The sequence below is a fragment of the Diabrotica virgifera genome, chromosome 4 (genome assembly GCF_917563875.1).
Source record: "Diabrotica virgifera virgifera chromosome 4, PGI_DIABVI_V3a".
In the NCBI taxonomy this organism is placed as follows: domain Eukaryota; kingdom Metazoa; phylum Arthropoda; class Insecta; order Coleoptera; family Chrysomelidae; genus Diabrotica; species Diabrotica virgifera.
The window spans coordinates 92,035,914-92,050,442 of record NC_065446.1 but is presented as its reverse complement, the minus strand read 5'-3'; the positions used below and the strand labels follow the sequence as shown (position 1 = coordinate 92,050,442).

Sequence of the window (14,529 nt, the reverse complement as noted above, 5' to 3'; positions counted from 1 at the left end):
TTTTAACGCAGAATGAAAGATTACATTATTACCGAGGGCCGAAAGTCGCTTAGAATAACCAAAAAGTTTCTTTTGAATGAGATATTATTGAAATTAAAAATCACACTAAATTTTCTCTTTTTGAAGTTATATTTCTTTACCGGCGATATGAGGGTGAATTTTTATACCTATGTTAAAACCTATTATCCCGGCGCATGCATTATAACTTTGTTCTGATTGGATGTTCAAATGACATGTCAAAAATTATTCAATATGGCGGCTGTGGCACAGCTGTAGTTAGATTATTTATGGTTGTTGCGTTTTAAAATTTGTGTGAAAAGAAACAACAAACAAAAGTTAATTAATAGTTATACTGCCTTTTTAAATAGTTTTCATATACCTATATTTTTGGACTTTTGGATTATTTTAGACAAGGAAAACTCATTCTAATTTGGTAACTAGTTTTTATTATAATCATATTGTAATTATACATTTGGATTAGGTTGAAATACAGTAGAGCGTCGATTATCCGAACTAATTGGGGGACATAGGTGTTCGGAAAACCGATTTGTTCGGATAATCGAACTACAATATATTGATACATATTTATAGTCATACATATTTATCCACAAGTGAATAAAAGCCATATTTATATACCTACATATTTATTTATATCTTGATAATGACAACTAGCAACTAAACAAAAAAGTGCAGTCTTTGCAACAACATAATTATTTTTGGATACAATATTGAAGAAAATTGAAGATATTTTAAGCGTCAATTACTAACGCTTGCTCGGTATTCGAGTGCGGGACGCGGGAGTCGATAGTTCGAATAAGCGGTCGTTCGGTTGATCGACGTTCGGATAATCGACGCTCTACTGTACATTTATTTTCTCAAGAATGGGGATTTTAGAGAGAAATCCCAAATTAGGTCCGATTTTTATTTTTAAATTATGATTTTTTGGCGTAGATTTATTTATCTAGTAGGTATGTAATGCTTTGATTTACATACTTAATTTGATTACCAACAAAAGTTCTACCAATCTTCATCTAATATATTGTTTTCTTACTGTTTTGTTATATTTTTATATTTTCTTCCACAAAATTTAAACTACATAATTTAATTATATTCAAAACAACTGTCAAACAGTAAAACGTTCAGTTACCTTATTTTTCCACATGACAAATAATGTGGAATTGGATGAGTGAGTCTAGGCTTCGATTACGAATCAAAGCGCCACGAAATTCACGGGTTCGATTCCCGATGCAAGTTTTTATTTTTTTATGCATTTTATGATTGTAAGTATATTTGTTATATATCTTTTTTTCAGAAAATGCGTATTTAAAATTTTTGCCAACAATTATTATCGTTCAGAAATCATTTTTTCTTTGTGGCATTTTCAATGTGTTTGTGTGCGTTTTATTCTTTTTTTTTAATTTTTGGTATTGTCTTAAAAATCACATAATATGTAGTAGAAGTATAACTTCTTACGTGCGTACAAAGTACACACACATTCTTTTTTTTTCACACCTGTATCTTATTAAAATAAACATTATGAAGTGTTCAGAGGCTTTCAGCCCTTGGTAATAACGTAATCTTTCATTCTGCGTTTAAATTTTTCAAAAATACTTATTAGTTTTCTCAGGATTCGAAAAAAGTAAATGCATTGGCCCGTAATTTTGCACCTACGCTCTTAAAAATGTACAAAAATATTTATTATTTTTACCTTACCCTGATTTTTAAGAGGCCGTTGGGCTAATGAGGCCACTATATTGGTGAACAATTTTTTTTTTAAATTAACATGAAACTGTTTATTATTTACATAGGTACAATAGTGATGCATATAATTACGAGTCATCGAAAAAAATCGTAATTAAGTAGGTTGTCGATTTTGCATTTAATTGTCGTTTTTTTTTTAATTTGTCATTTTGAAAATCATAAATGTTAGTGCGTGACATTACCATTGTCAATATAACCGTTTTTTATCTGAACCGGCGATAATAAATGTTCTGTTAAATTAAGTTCAATCAAATTTAGAAAAACTAAGGTGGCAACTAAGTAACCACTTGCTGAATAGGTTAGAGTTGCCATTAAGTTATTGCAGAAACCTTAATCTTAAACTTATTACAAAGGCATTTGCATTTGAGTGTTGTGGTTAAGTTTCCGACACAGGTAAAAAGTAATAAAATGTTAATCTATTGTATATTTAATTATTATACCTGCTATTCAGTATGTTTACCTCTTGAAACTTAACAACACTAGATACTCAAATACAAATGACTGTATAATATGATTAAGATTAAGGTTTACTGCAATATCTTGATGGCAGCTGTACACTCGTGTCGATTATTTTCGCTAAGGACCTTGTGATGTGCTATATTTTTCGGTGTGTTGCCAGGCGCGAGAATAAACAAAGTGAATGCCAAAGGTCTTTGCCTATACGTCAAGATACTATGCACAATTGACCATGATAGAAACAATAAATTAGGATTTTCTATATTCAGTCCACAAACATTCAAGGATTCGCCTAATAGGGCAGTCAATGAAGGTATTTGGCTCCGAATTCCATCCTACTACATCGATTTACTTGATATTTTCACAGTAAGTAGGGAATAGCTCATGAAACAAAGTCTACCCTATGCCGATGTGCGCTTTTATCTTGGGGGTGGTTCCCACCCCTTCTCGGCAGTGAAAAATTTTTTGGTTAAAATAGCTACGGAAGAGCCTAGAGAATCTAATTTTAAGCAAAAACTGTTGTATAATTATTTTTTGAAAACTCAATACTTTTTGAGTTATTTGTGGTTGAAAATTGGCCATTTTCATTGAAAAATTACACCTTTTCGGATGGATTTTCGTGAATACCTTAAAAACTATGCATCTAACAAAAAAACTATATAAAATATTTCTGTAGGTTATAAAAAACAAAGAGATTCGTTCCTTCATAAATTTTCTAGTTAAAATAGAAAGAGGGATATGGTAGGTAAGAAGAGTTTGTTTTTTTGCTGCATACTCAAATCCTTGTATTCAACTTGAAATAACAGAGAAACGGTCCATTTTAGGTGTATAATGATACTTACAACTTTTATAGTGTTTGAAAAGACCTTTAAAATGAGCAATACCAAAAATGTCGATTACATTCAAACTAAGCGAGATATTCTGAAAAAAAGTTGATGACTAATGTATTTTAAGAAGAAATGAGAAGTATATTTAACCCCTCATTTATCAGAATTTAAATACATCGTTTTCCTTCTACAATACTTTTTATTATAGTGTTATTTATATGTTCAAAAAGTTGGACTTTTAAAATAAATCGGTTTTTGAAAAAATAAGATTAAATTATAGAGCGCATTTTTAAATTTTCTTAAAAATCTTCCTTTTTCTCCATGTAACTCGAAAATGATAAGAGATACAAAAAAAGATACCACACAAAAATGTAGGGTTTTTTCAGATAAAAATTTCCTTTTTATTTTTCATTACCGTATCTCTTACCATTTTCAAGTTACATGGAGAAAAAAGAAGATTTTTAAGAAAATTTAAAAATGCTCTCTATAATTTGATCTTTTTTTTTTCAAAAACCATTCATTTTAAACCCGTCCAACTTTCTATAAATAGAAATAACACTAGAGTAAAAGGTATTGTAGAAGGAAAACGATGCATTTACATTTTGGTGGATGGAGGTTAAAATTACTTCTAATTTTTTTTAAAACACATTAGTTATCAATTTTGTTTTGCAGCACACCTGGCTTAGTTTTAATGTAATGGACCTTAAGTGTATCTAATTTTAAAGGTCTTTTCAAGCACTACAAAAGGTATTGGTAGCATTATACACCTACAATCGACTGTTTCTCTGTTATTTCAAGTTGAATACACCAATTTGAGAATGTACCAAAAAACAAACTATTTTCACCTACCATATCTCTTTTTGTATTATAACTAGAAGGGTTATGAGGCAAGTGTCTCTTTGTTTTTTTATAACTTACAAAAATGTTGAATATAGTTTTTTAGTTAGATGCATAGTTTTTAAGGTATTCGCAAAAAACCGTTCGGAAAGGTATTATGTTTCAATGAAAATGGCCAATTTTCAACCACGAATAACTCAAAAAGTATTGAGTTTTCAAAAAAAACTATAGAACAATTTTTGCTTGGAATTAATTTCTCTAGCGAATTCCGTGATCATTTATACCAAAAAATTTTCCACCCTTGAGAAGGGGTGGGAACCACCCTCCAGATAAAAGCACACATCGGCATAGGGTAGACTTTGAATTAGGAGATAAGTAGAGGCTAGGTCCAAAATTTCATTAAAATCCATGCAGTAGGATAGAATTCGGAGGTAATATCATATTCTTGCTCCCATTGACTGGCGTATAAGTAATTTGTTTATCGTCATCACGAATTCAAAATGAATATTTTTTGGATAAAAATAATTCCAAGTGGAGCATGGAGCATCACTATAATTACACTGTCATACCATACCATGACATTATGGCAAATAAAAATGCGCCAACTAAAAAATATTTCTTTAATTAAAACTTTAGTACAAAAAATTCCTTTCTCCGTTCCTGGCACAATCACATTTTTTAAAATTAGCTTTCATTTATATCTTCTTCAACTATCTGAACTTCAGATGTATTTATTTGTGATTGCTTTTCCAAATATATTACTAATCTAAAAAAAAATAGACAAGAAATTTAGAATTATTTTGTTGTAAAGAAAATATTGTTTGAAAATATAGAAATTAGAATAAACACTATCTATAGTCTAGGCGCCAAATAGAGGTCACCGTGTCATTTTCAATTCTGATGGACAAACTCAACGGTTTCTTATGGATTTTTGGCTGCTGATTACGAATTTCGAGGGGGGATTTCGATCCGAGTGGTCAAAAAATTGTTATAAACAATTTAATTGTTTATAAATTGTTTATAAGGCTGCTTCATAAACTAAAAGAGATAAAAAAAATGTTTATCATAAGAGATATGATAAAATTTTATTAGGATCTTCAAAAATGAAAAATGAAGATAACGTATATATACATAGAAATTATAATTTGCATCGAGATCTTAGCGCGTGAACCTTTACGCTGTGAGCCATTCTTGCGCCTCATAGCGCGCCATTAAAATATCGACATCTTGGCCAAAAATAAACTTATGAACATTTTCATAACCTCAAATTGTTCCTTTTGAGTTTTTTATCATTATTGTTCATTAAAGTATAAATGTTTATAGCTCAAATTTGCTTGAAACCCTTATAAACAAATGAATGTACAATATTTTTAAGAAAATTGTAACTTCAAACGGGTATAACTTCAAAACAAATGAAGATCAAGTAATTTAACAAACTTTTTTTGAAAGCCCGTTAATTAAGCTTTAAAATGACACCTTCTAAGGCTCACTTGCATGCGTAGAAGCCGAGTTACGATCGATAAAGCTTCGAAAAATACTTATTTTGCAATTTGCAATTTGCATTGTGCACTAATTTTACAATATCTTGCGTTCTAATTGTTAGATTTAAGTTTAGTAAACGGTTTTTTCTTCGTTTTTTATTAAGGAACAAATTTTATTTGAAACATTTTTTTTTCTCTTTTAGTTTATGAGCCAGAGCCTTATAAACAATTTATAAACAATTAAATTGTTTGCAACAATTTTTTGACTACTCGGATTGAAATCCCCCTCGAAATTCGTAATCAGCAGCCAAAAATCCATAAGAAACCGTTGAGTTTGTCCATCAGAATTGAATATGACACGGTGACCCCTCTGGCGCCTAGACTACTAAGCGTTGATATAAGTATTAATTTTGTTAATACCTTATACTCTGGGCTAATTAGCAAAATACAAAGAAAAGTTATTTACCAGCAATTTTATTGCTGGAATCGAATCTTATGATTCTATATATTAATAATATAGGTATGCAAAGTCCGCAGATGGTGTGCTACTTTTTTTATAAACAAAATGGAGCCCGAAAATCGTGTTTTTTTCAATTTTTGCTCTATATCTCCAAATATTTTAACTTTACACCAAAAACACTTATATAAAAATTCACCGTAGTTAAATTCTGCATAGAAACGCGTTTTTTCTGATTTACTTCGACGAAAATTTTCCCCGGAAAATGCGGGTTTTTACGTAATACGCATGATCAAAATACAGAATTGAAACAATTTCGAGCGCTTAGCCTTCTTCTACCTGTTGTATTAGTTGGTAAGTTGTTCTCCTTTTTAGTTATACCTCTGATTTGTTCTTTGTAATTTTAAGTTGATACCTACTGTTATCTTTTATAGGTTATTTTGATATTTTGTTGTTGGAGACACTGAATATAAAATGACAGTCACGATGTAATAAAAATTTGTACTTTGAAGATAAAAATTAATAAAAACTATAATTAAATAAAGTAGTTTTTATTTGAAATATAAGTAAATAAAAAAATAACACTACATGAAAGCAAAACACTACCTGGACCTCTGCTTCCTTTAATTTTTGCCTCCATCAACAACCTCTAGACCTCATAATGTCTTTCCACGACACAACGTCCTAGATAACTGGTTTTGAGCATCTTTATAATGTTGAAAAGTTCTCTGTTATGGTTCATTTTATGCAATACTGCCTCTTACTTTGTGACATGGTATGTCCATGGTATTATTTATATTAGCATAAAAGGAAAAAAGAATAACATTTAATAGCGGCACCACACTTCGCAATGTGTTATTTGCTATGCGCCTTATTCGGCCGCGTAGGACGAATTATGGAGAGTTCATTCGCATAAGCACGCATAGTAAATACCCCTATCCGTCCAGTTGTCGGTTTTTGACACACTTCAAAGGACAAATATTTGGGCGCGTACAGCGTAACCACATGACAAATAGTACAAAGCGAAGTGTCGTGTCGTCATTATAGTCTGGGCGGATTATCGGTGAATAGGCCATTTTTGGGAAAAGTTATTTACCTGCAATTTTATTGCTGGAATCGAATCTTATGACTGTATATATTAATAATATAGGTATGCAAAGTCCGCAGATAGTGTGCTACTTTTTTATAAACAAAATGGCGCCCGAATATCGTGTTTTTTTCAATTTTTGCTCTATAACTCTAAAGATTTTAACTTTACACCAAAAACATCTAAATAAAAATTCACCGTAATTAAGTTCTGCATAATTCTCTTTCTCATAGATTATAATTCCAGAAGTCGATAGAAATTGAATAAACAGTTTAGCAACAATTGAATTCTTAACTAAAAATTTACGGTCGCTATAATAACCACAATAATTATCCATAAGAATAACTATGATTTTTGTATAAAAAAAACACTGTACCTATCTAATGTAGTTTACAGAATTGAAATTGGACTATTTAAACGGCCTCAGGAATATTTTAAAATTATAAACAATTTTTTGGCTTTTGGATTTTGATAAGTGATTTCTGAGATACAACCGGTCAAAATTCACCGGCATTTACGGCAAATATATAAACAATAGGATCATAATTTTTGATCCATCACCTATTTATTTTTGTCCTCTTTCTCCACACCAATTTTCATATCTTTAAAATACTCATAACATATATTATTATAAAATCCACAAGGAAAAGAAAAAGTTTCCCTGTATATTATTATAATAAAAACTATCGACATTACGAATGAAAATTGCCAAAAATAGCAAAATTCCAATCAAAAATTAGGTTGGAGAAAATGTAATCTCAAAGTTCAAAATCGGTATACGTTAAAAAATGCATTTTCTCGGCTTCCCTGGAGCAATTTTCTTCATTCTTTTTTTGTTCCCAAGTAACTCGAGTAGAGCCATCTATCTAACGCATTATTAACGTTAAAAACACAAATATTCTCATTTGAAATTTGTATAATTATTTAAACAATCTTTATTTAAACAAATTAAAAATTTTTGTTATAATAAATAAATTAATTTATTATAACAAACAAAAGCAACTTTGACATTTAATAATGCGTTAGTTAGATGGCTCTACTCAAGTTACTTGGGAACAAAAAATGGATGAAGAAAATTGCTCCATAGGAAGCCGAGGAAATGCATTTTTTTAACGTATACCGATTTTGAACTTTAAGATTACATTTTCTCCAACCTAATTTTTGATTGGAATTTTGTTATTTTTGGCAATTTTAACTCGTAATGTCGATAGTTTTGATTATAATAATATATGTTATGAGTATTTTAAAGATATGAAAATTGGTGTGGAGAAAGAGGACAAAAATAAAAAGGTGATGGTTCAAAAATTGTGATCGTATTGTTTATATATTTGCCGTAAATGCCGGTCAACTTTGACCAGTTGTTTCTCAGGAACCACTTATTACAATTAAACGTTTTTGCTTTTAAAAGAAGCGTCCTGCCGTTTTTTCTCCAATACCGTTTTCACGATTTAATTTAATTTAATATTTCCCGAGATGTTCTATTTGTTTATAAGCCAAAAAATTGTTTATAATTTTAAAATATTCCTGAGGCCGTTTAAATAGTCCAATTTCAATTCTGTAAACTACATTAGATAGGTAAAGTGCCTTTTTATACAAAAATCATAGTTATTGTTATATCCCATAATTATTGTGGTTATTATAGCGACCGTAAATTTTTAATTAACAATTCAATGGTTGCTAAACTGTTCATTCGATTTTTATCGGCTTCTGGAATTATAATCTATGCGAAAGAGCTTTTATATTACCAAGTTATTTAATTATTGATAAACAATTATTTATCTAAAATTTTAGTTAAAAATTAAAGATTTTGTTGGAAAAACCCGCATTTTCCGGGGAAAATTTTCGTCGAAGTAAATCGGGAAAAACACGTTTCTATGCAAAACTTAATTACGGTGAATTTTTATTTGGGTGTTTTTGGTGTAAAGTTAAAGTCTTTAGAGTTATAGAGCAAAAATTGAAAAAAACACGATATTCGGGCGCCATTTTGTTTATAAAAAATGTAGCACACTATCTGCGGACTTTGCATACCTATATTATTAATATATACAGACAGTCATAAGATTCGATTCCAGCAATAAAATTGCAGGTAAATAACTTTTCCCCAAAATGGCCTATTCACCGATAATCTGCCCAGACTATAATGACGACACCACACTTCGCTTTGTACCATTTGTCATGTGGTTACGCTGTACGCGCCGAAATATTTGTCCTTTGAAGTGTGTCAAAAACCGACAACTGGACGGATAGGGGAATAGGGGTATTTACTATGCGTGCTTATGCGAATATTGAGGAATGAACTCTCCATACTTCGTCCTACGCGGCCGAATAAGGCGCATAACAAATAACACATGACGAAGTGTGGTGCCGCTATTAAATGTTATTATTTTTTCCTTTTATGCTAATATAAATAATACCATGGACAGACCATGTCACAAAGTAAGAGGCAGTATTGCATAAAATGAACCATAACAGAGAACTTTTCAACATTATAAAGATGCTCAAAGCCAGTTATCTAGGACGTTGTGTCGTAGGAAGACATTATGAGATCTAGAGGTTGTTGATGGAGGGAAAAATTGAAGGAAGCAGAGGTCCAGGTAGAAGAAGGCTAAGGGCTCGAAATTATTTCAATTCTGTATTTTGATCATGCGTATTAAGTTAAATAACATTGAAAATTTATTGGAATTCGTGAGTTCAACAAAAATAGTTAAATAAAGACGATTAAATAAATACTTACAGTATTAAAAACAAACAGTAGTGACACTCTCGTCGGCCCCTTTGAAGTTTCCGAAGTCTCGTTTTCAGAGTTGCCAGATGTGATTTTATAAATCCCCCTAGAAACTGAAATTCCCTCAAATTGAAGCTTAAATCCCCCAAATTTAAGTTTTTACCGCATTTTAATAAATTAGTAGTCATATGTAAAGAACAGTAAACCAAAATTATACTACTTATCCACAGAGGGCCCTGGAAATAATTCAGGGTAATTTAGAGTATAATATACAGTTCTATGTACATTCGCAAATTTAATTAACCATAACCCCTTAAAATCATCCATAATTTCCTTCCACAAAAAATCCCCCAACCATTTCTGCTTAGAAAAATTCCCCTAGACGCTTTCACATTACCACAAAATTGTTGGAAAATACCCCAATCTGGCAACCCTGCTCGTTTTGTAGAGACAGCCATCTTGTTATATGTCATCTGAGACTAAAAGTTACGACCGGACTGGCTCAATGAAAATTTTTTCTGGTAATCAGAATTATAAAAAGCCCTATTGTAGGGCTTAGGGTTGGAAATATTAGACGAATTAAATAGGTAAAATAAATTATCGAATCTTTGAATGATCAGTACCAGTAGTTCCAACAGCTTCAAGAGGCAATATATTAAAACGAGTGTATAAGATTAAATCAGCAGCAAATGTGCTACTACGCACCTGAGAGACTTTTAACCTGCTTGAAGCTGTCAGCGCGGAAAAAATGCGTGACTTCAAGGTCGCAGAGTGTCACTACTGTTTGTTTTTAATACTCTGTCAATACTTACACTACTAAAGTAATGGTTATTGTCAAAAAAGAAATGGAAAGCAGATTATATAACGCAGAGTCAATGTAGATCGTATTGTTATATACTAATGTATATACGGGTGTTAAAGCAGCAGACACCAGAGCTCCAGCTCCTACGACCATTGCGAATATTTTACCAACTTCATCAGATGGTACTAACTGGGATATTTTAGCTCGCAGCATGGGAGCGACCAGTCCTCCCAAACATTTTGAAGCACCAGCTGAAATAAAAACATGTTTAAACTTTGGAGATGGATAAACTCTGTAGATTGCATATAAGGGGTGGAATAGTTTAATGTTCTAGAAAAATATTTTTGCATCAACTATATATTAATAAGGAAGATTTCAAAGCAAAAATTGTCTAACGTAAATGTGAGTTCGTGGGAACACGCGCACTTGGTATTCGTAGCGACTGATGAAATCGCCCCGAAGAATTCTGAGAAGACATGTAGTATGATATAATTGATTCAAAAAATGACATAACCCAGACATCCAAAATGAAAGTTATCCTCCAACACCAAATTGTTCTATATTATGGTCCATATAATGTTCAGAAAAAAGTTAACACCTTTTTGAGCGTCGGGTTTGGGGGGGGGGGGGGGGGAGAAGTCGGTAAATTCGTAGTTTTTTATGTTTTCCGTAAATATTTCTAAAACTATGAGGTTCAGCATGAACAAGCTTCTATACAAAAATGTTCTACCTTAAATTTGAAATAAAAAAGGTCCAATACATACTCCTTCTAAAATGAACGGTTCCAAAGTTACGGATGTAGTATAGTATAATTGGTGCAAAAAAGGCCTAACCCAGACATTAAAAGTAAAAGTTTTTCTCCAACACCAAATTGTTCTATATGGTCCAGATATTGTTCTGTAAAAAGTTACACCATTTTGAGCTTCCGGTTTTTGGGGGGGAGATGGGGGAGAAATCGGTAAATTAGTAGTTTTTTTATGTTTTTCGTCAATATTTCTAAAACTATGTTTAAGCGTAAACAATGTTCTATACAAAAACGTTCTACATAAAATTTAAAACAAAAATGGTCCTATCCATAATTGTTATAAAATCAACGGTTCCAGAGTTACGGAGGGTGAAATGTGGAGGTTTTCGATACTTTTTATATTTTTTGGGCAATTGATGATGATTTTGGGTATTGAGGTTAACGTTTCTTCAAGGGCTTATAACTAACATACCATCAGCCACTGAAATAGCAAATCCTGTTAAAGAAAATTTCTTCCAAAAAATATAAAAAGTATCGAAAACCTCCACTTTTCACCCTCCGTAACTCTGGAATCGTTGATTTTATAACAATTATGTATAGGACCTTTTTTGTTTTAAGTTTGATGTAGAACAATTTTGTATAAAACATTGTTTACGCTAAAGCATATTTTTAGAAATATTGACGAAAAACATAAAAAAACTACTAATTTACCGATTTCTCCCCCATCTCCCCCCCAAAACCGGAAGCTCAAAATGGTGTAACTTTTTACAGAACAATATCTGGACCATATAGAACAATTTGGTGTTGGAGAAAAACTTTTACTTTTAATGTCTGGGTTAGGCCTTTTTTGCACCAATTATACTATACTATCTCCGTAACTTTGGAGCCGTTCATTTTAGAAAGATTATGCATGGGCCTTTTTTGTTTCAAATTTAATGTAGAACATTTTTGTACAGAAGGTTGTTCATGCTAAACCGCATAGTTTTAGAAATATTGACGAAAAACTTAAAAAACTACGAATTTACCGACTTCTCTCCCCTTTCCCCCCCAAACCCGACGCTCAAAATGGTGTGACTTTTTTCTGAACATTATGTGGACCATATAAAACAATTTGGTGTTGGAGGATAACTTTCACTTTGGATGTCTGGGTTTGGATCTAGTTATACCATACTAATGGTAGTAATAGTAAGTGACAGATATAAGGGGTGGGGAGGTATAGGGGAAATTCACGACCTCCCAACAAAATTTAAGAAAAAAAATTGTTGAAACATATGAATCTATTAGCTGACATGAAACTTGTCAAACCTGACATAAACCATAGACAGACAAATTCAACCCAAAAAACCAGCTACTTAGAAAAATTAAGGAAACTAAATACGTATAAGTAATTATTTCTGTCTTTTATGTAGTTTAGGTTTATCTTTTTTATGTCTTTTGGTTGGTATTTCATTGGAAGTTCCTCCAAGGCAAGTCCCCCCAAGGCAAATGTCTAGATCCGCCACTGGTAGGAGTATAGTAGTAGTAGTAGTAGTAGTACACTCCGACCGATATAGGAATAGATGTGAGCTGCGCGCAAACCGGAGAAGATATGCAGGATTCATTCGGGGCTTAAATTACAGAGTTGCCACGGTTCTTACAAATAGACTTTATTCTGATTAATGAGACTGATGATAACTGATGAGAAAGTGTTTCCTAGACGTATTTCGCGGTTTTCCACTCATCACAAAAACACTTTGTGGCGTATGAGGGTTTACACAGGGAGACGCTGCTGTAGACTAGTGGTGAAAATAGAAGTACTCGGGAAGTTGGTACGATTAGTATAGATGTGTGTACAGAATTCATATGCACTAATCAGAATTGATGGGACAATAATAGATGAATTCCAAATAGAAACTACACTAAGACAAGGAGGTCCTCCTTCCCCGTTATAATTTAACTTTTACTTTGAATAACGTAATGTCCTAAAAGTTTTGGCACAAAATTCATTTGCTTTAATTTTAACAAAAACAAAATAATATCAAGTTGCCTTTGGAAACAACAGCTTGTTTACATTGTCTACTGTCAGTTTATACTAGCAGAAAGTCACGGCAAAATTAGATCTAGGATAGAGCAGGCTAGAACCGCTTTTAGAAAGATGTCCAAGGTGTTATGTTAACAGAGACCTAAAATTGGCATTGAGGATCCGCCTACTCCGCTGGTACGTGTTCTCGGTCTTACTTTATGCTGTTGTCAGTCCTGGACTGTGAATAAAATCGATTTAAATCGCCTGAAGGCTTTCGAATTGTGGTGCAATAGAAGAAAGTTTCTTTGGTGGAGAAAATTCGAAACTCCACAATACCAGAATGTCTTAGCACGACTACTTAGATTATAAAAAGCATCAAGCAGATAATGGTGGAGTATTTCGGACATGTAATGAGAGGTCCCAAATATAGGTTGATGCAAAATATTAAGCAAGGAAAAATAGCAGACAAACGCAGTCCAGGATGAAGAAGAACCTCATGGTTGAAGAACTTGCGAGATTGGTATTGTGTTGATACAAACATGACGCTATTTAGGGTGGCAGTGAATAAAATTAAGATAGCTTTGATGGTAACCAACGTTCTGAAAGGACATGGTACATGAAGAGGAAGAAGACTGTCAGTTAAGATTTATTTATTTTGAAGTTTTCGCTTTAAGATGTAGTATAAATTACAAATAAGAAAGAATATCTACAAGTTGGTTGGGCAGGCACTCAAAGCTGAAATCTGTCGAATATTTCAGAATGAAAACAATTCGCTCAGAACCATTTATAAAATAATATCGGAGTGCAAGTAGAGAATACCATGGCTGAATCTACCAAAATGTGGAAGACCACGTGCATTTACTGCACAGAAGTTAGATAGATTGGCGAGGACAGCAAAAAACCAGCTTGTAATGGAAACTAGAAGATTGCTTGTCCATATAGATCTTCTAAGAGTACGATATTGTTGGAATTGAGGAGAAATGGTCTTAAATAGCGAAAGAGACGTAAGTGCCCCAAATACTCTCAAGCACAATTCCTTCAGACCTAGCGTCATACTATTAATCAAGAGATGCCCAAAACTGGCTTCTGCAACACCAAATAGCCTTTGTTCCCAAAAAACGATAAGCCTCCACACTTGCCGCAGGCTCGTTCAATAGAGGATTTTTGGGCTCTACTGTCTAATAAAGTTTATCATGGAGGCTGGGAAGCCCAAGATGAAGAACAATCAAGACGGCGAATTTACAACAACTAAACGAAATTGATCGTAATTCCGCCCAGGAACTCATGACAGACATTCGTAGAAATTTTCGTTAACAAAAAAAAAGAGTGTGTGTACTTTGTACGCACGT

The 14,529-nt window shown here is 32.4% G+C and overlaps 1 protein-coding gene across 1 annotated transcript in view; it reads right to left on the bottom strand.

Moving 5' to 3' along the window:
• Positions 1–4,487: 4,487 nt before the first annotated feature.
• LOC114341403 (proton-coupled folate transporter-like) overlaps positions 4,488–14,529 on the bottom strand; it is a 61,909-nt gene continuing 51,867 nt past the window's right edge. The window contains exons 7-8 of the mRNA XM_028292197.2: positions 10,444–10,684; positions 4,488–4,647 (exon numbers count right to left, since the gene is read on the bottom strand). Coding sequence (XP_028147998.1) covers positions 4,566–4,647; positions 10,444–10,684 — 323 coding nt within the window. The 3' untranslated portion in view covers positions 4,488–4,565. The remainder of the gene's footprint in view (positions 4,648–10,443; positions 10,685–14,529) is intronic.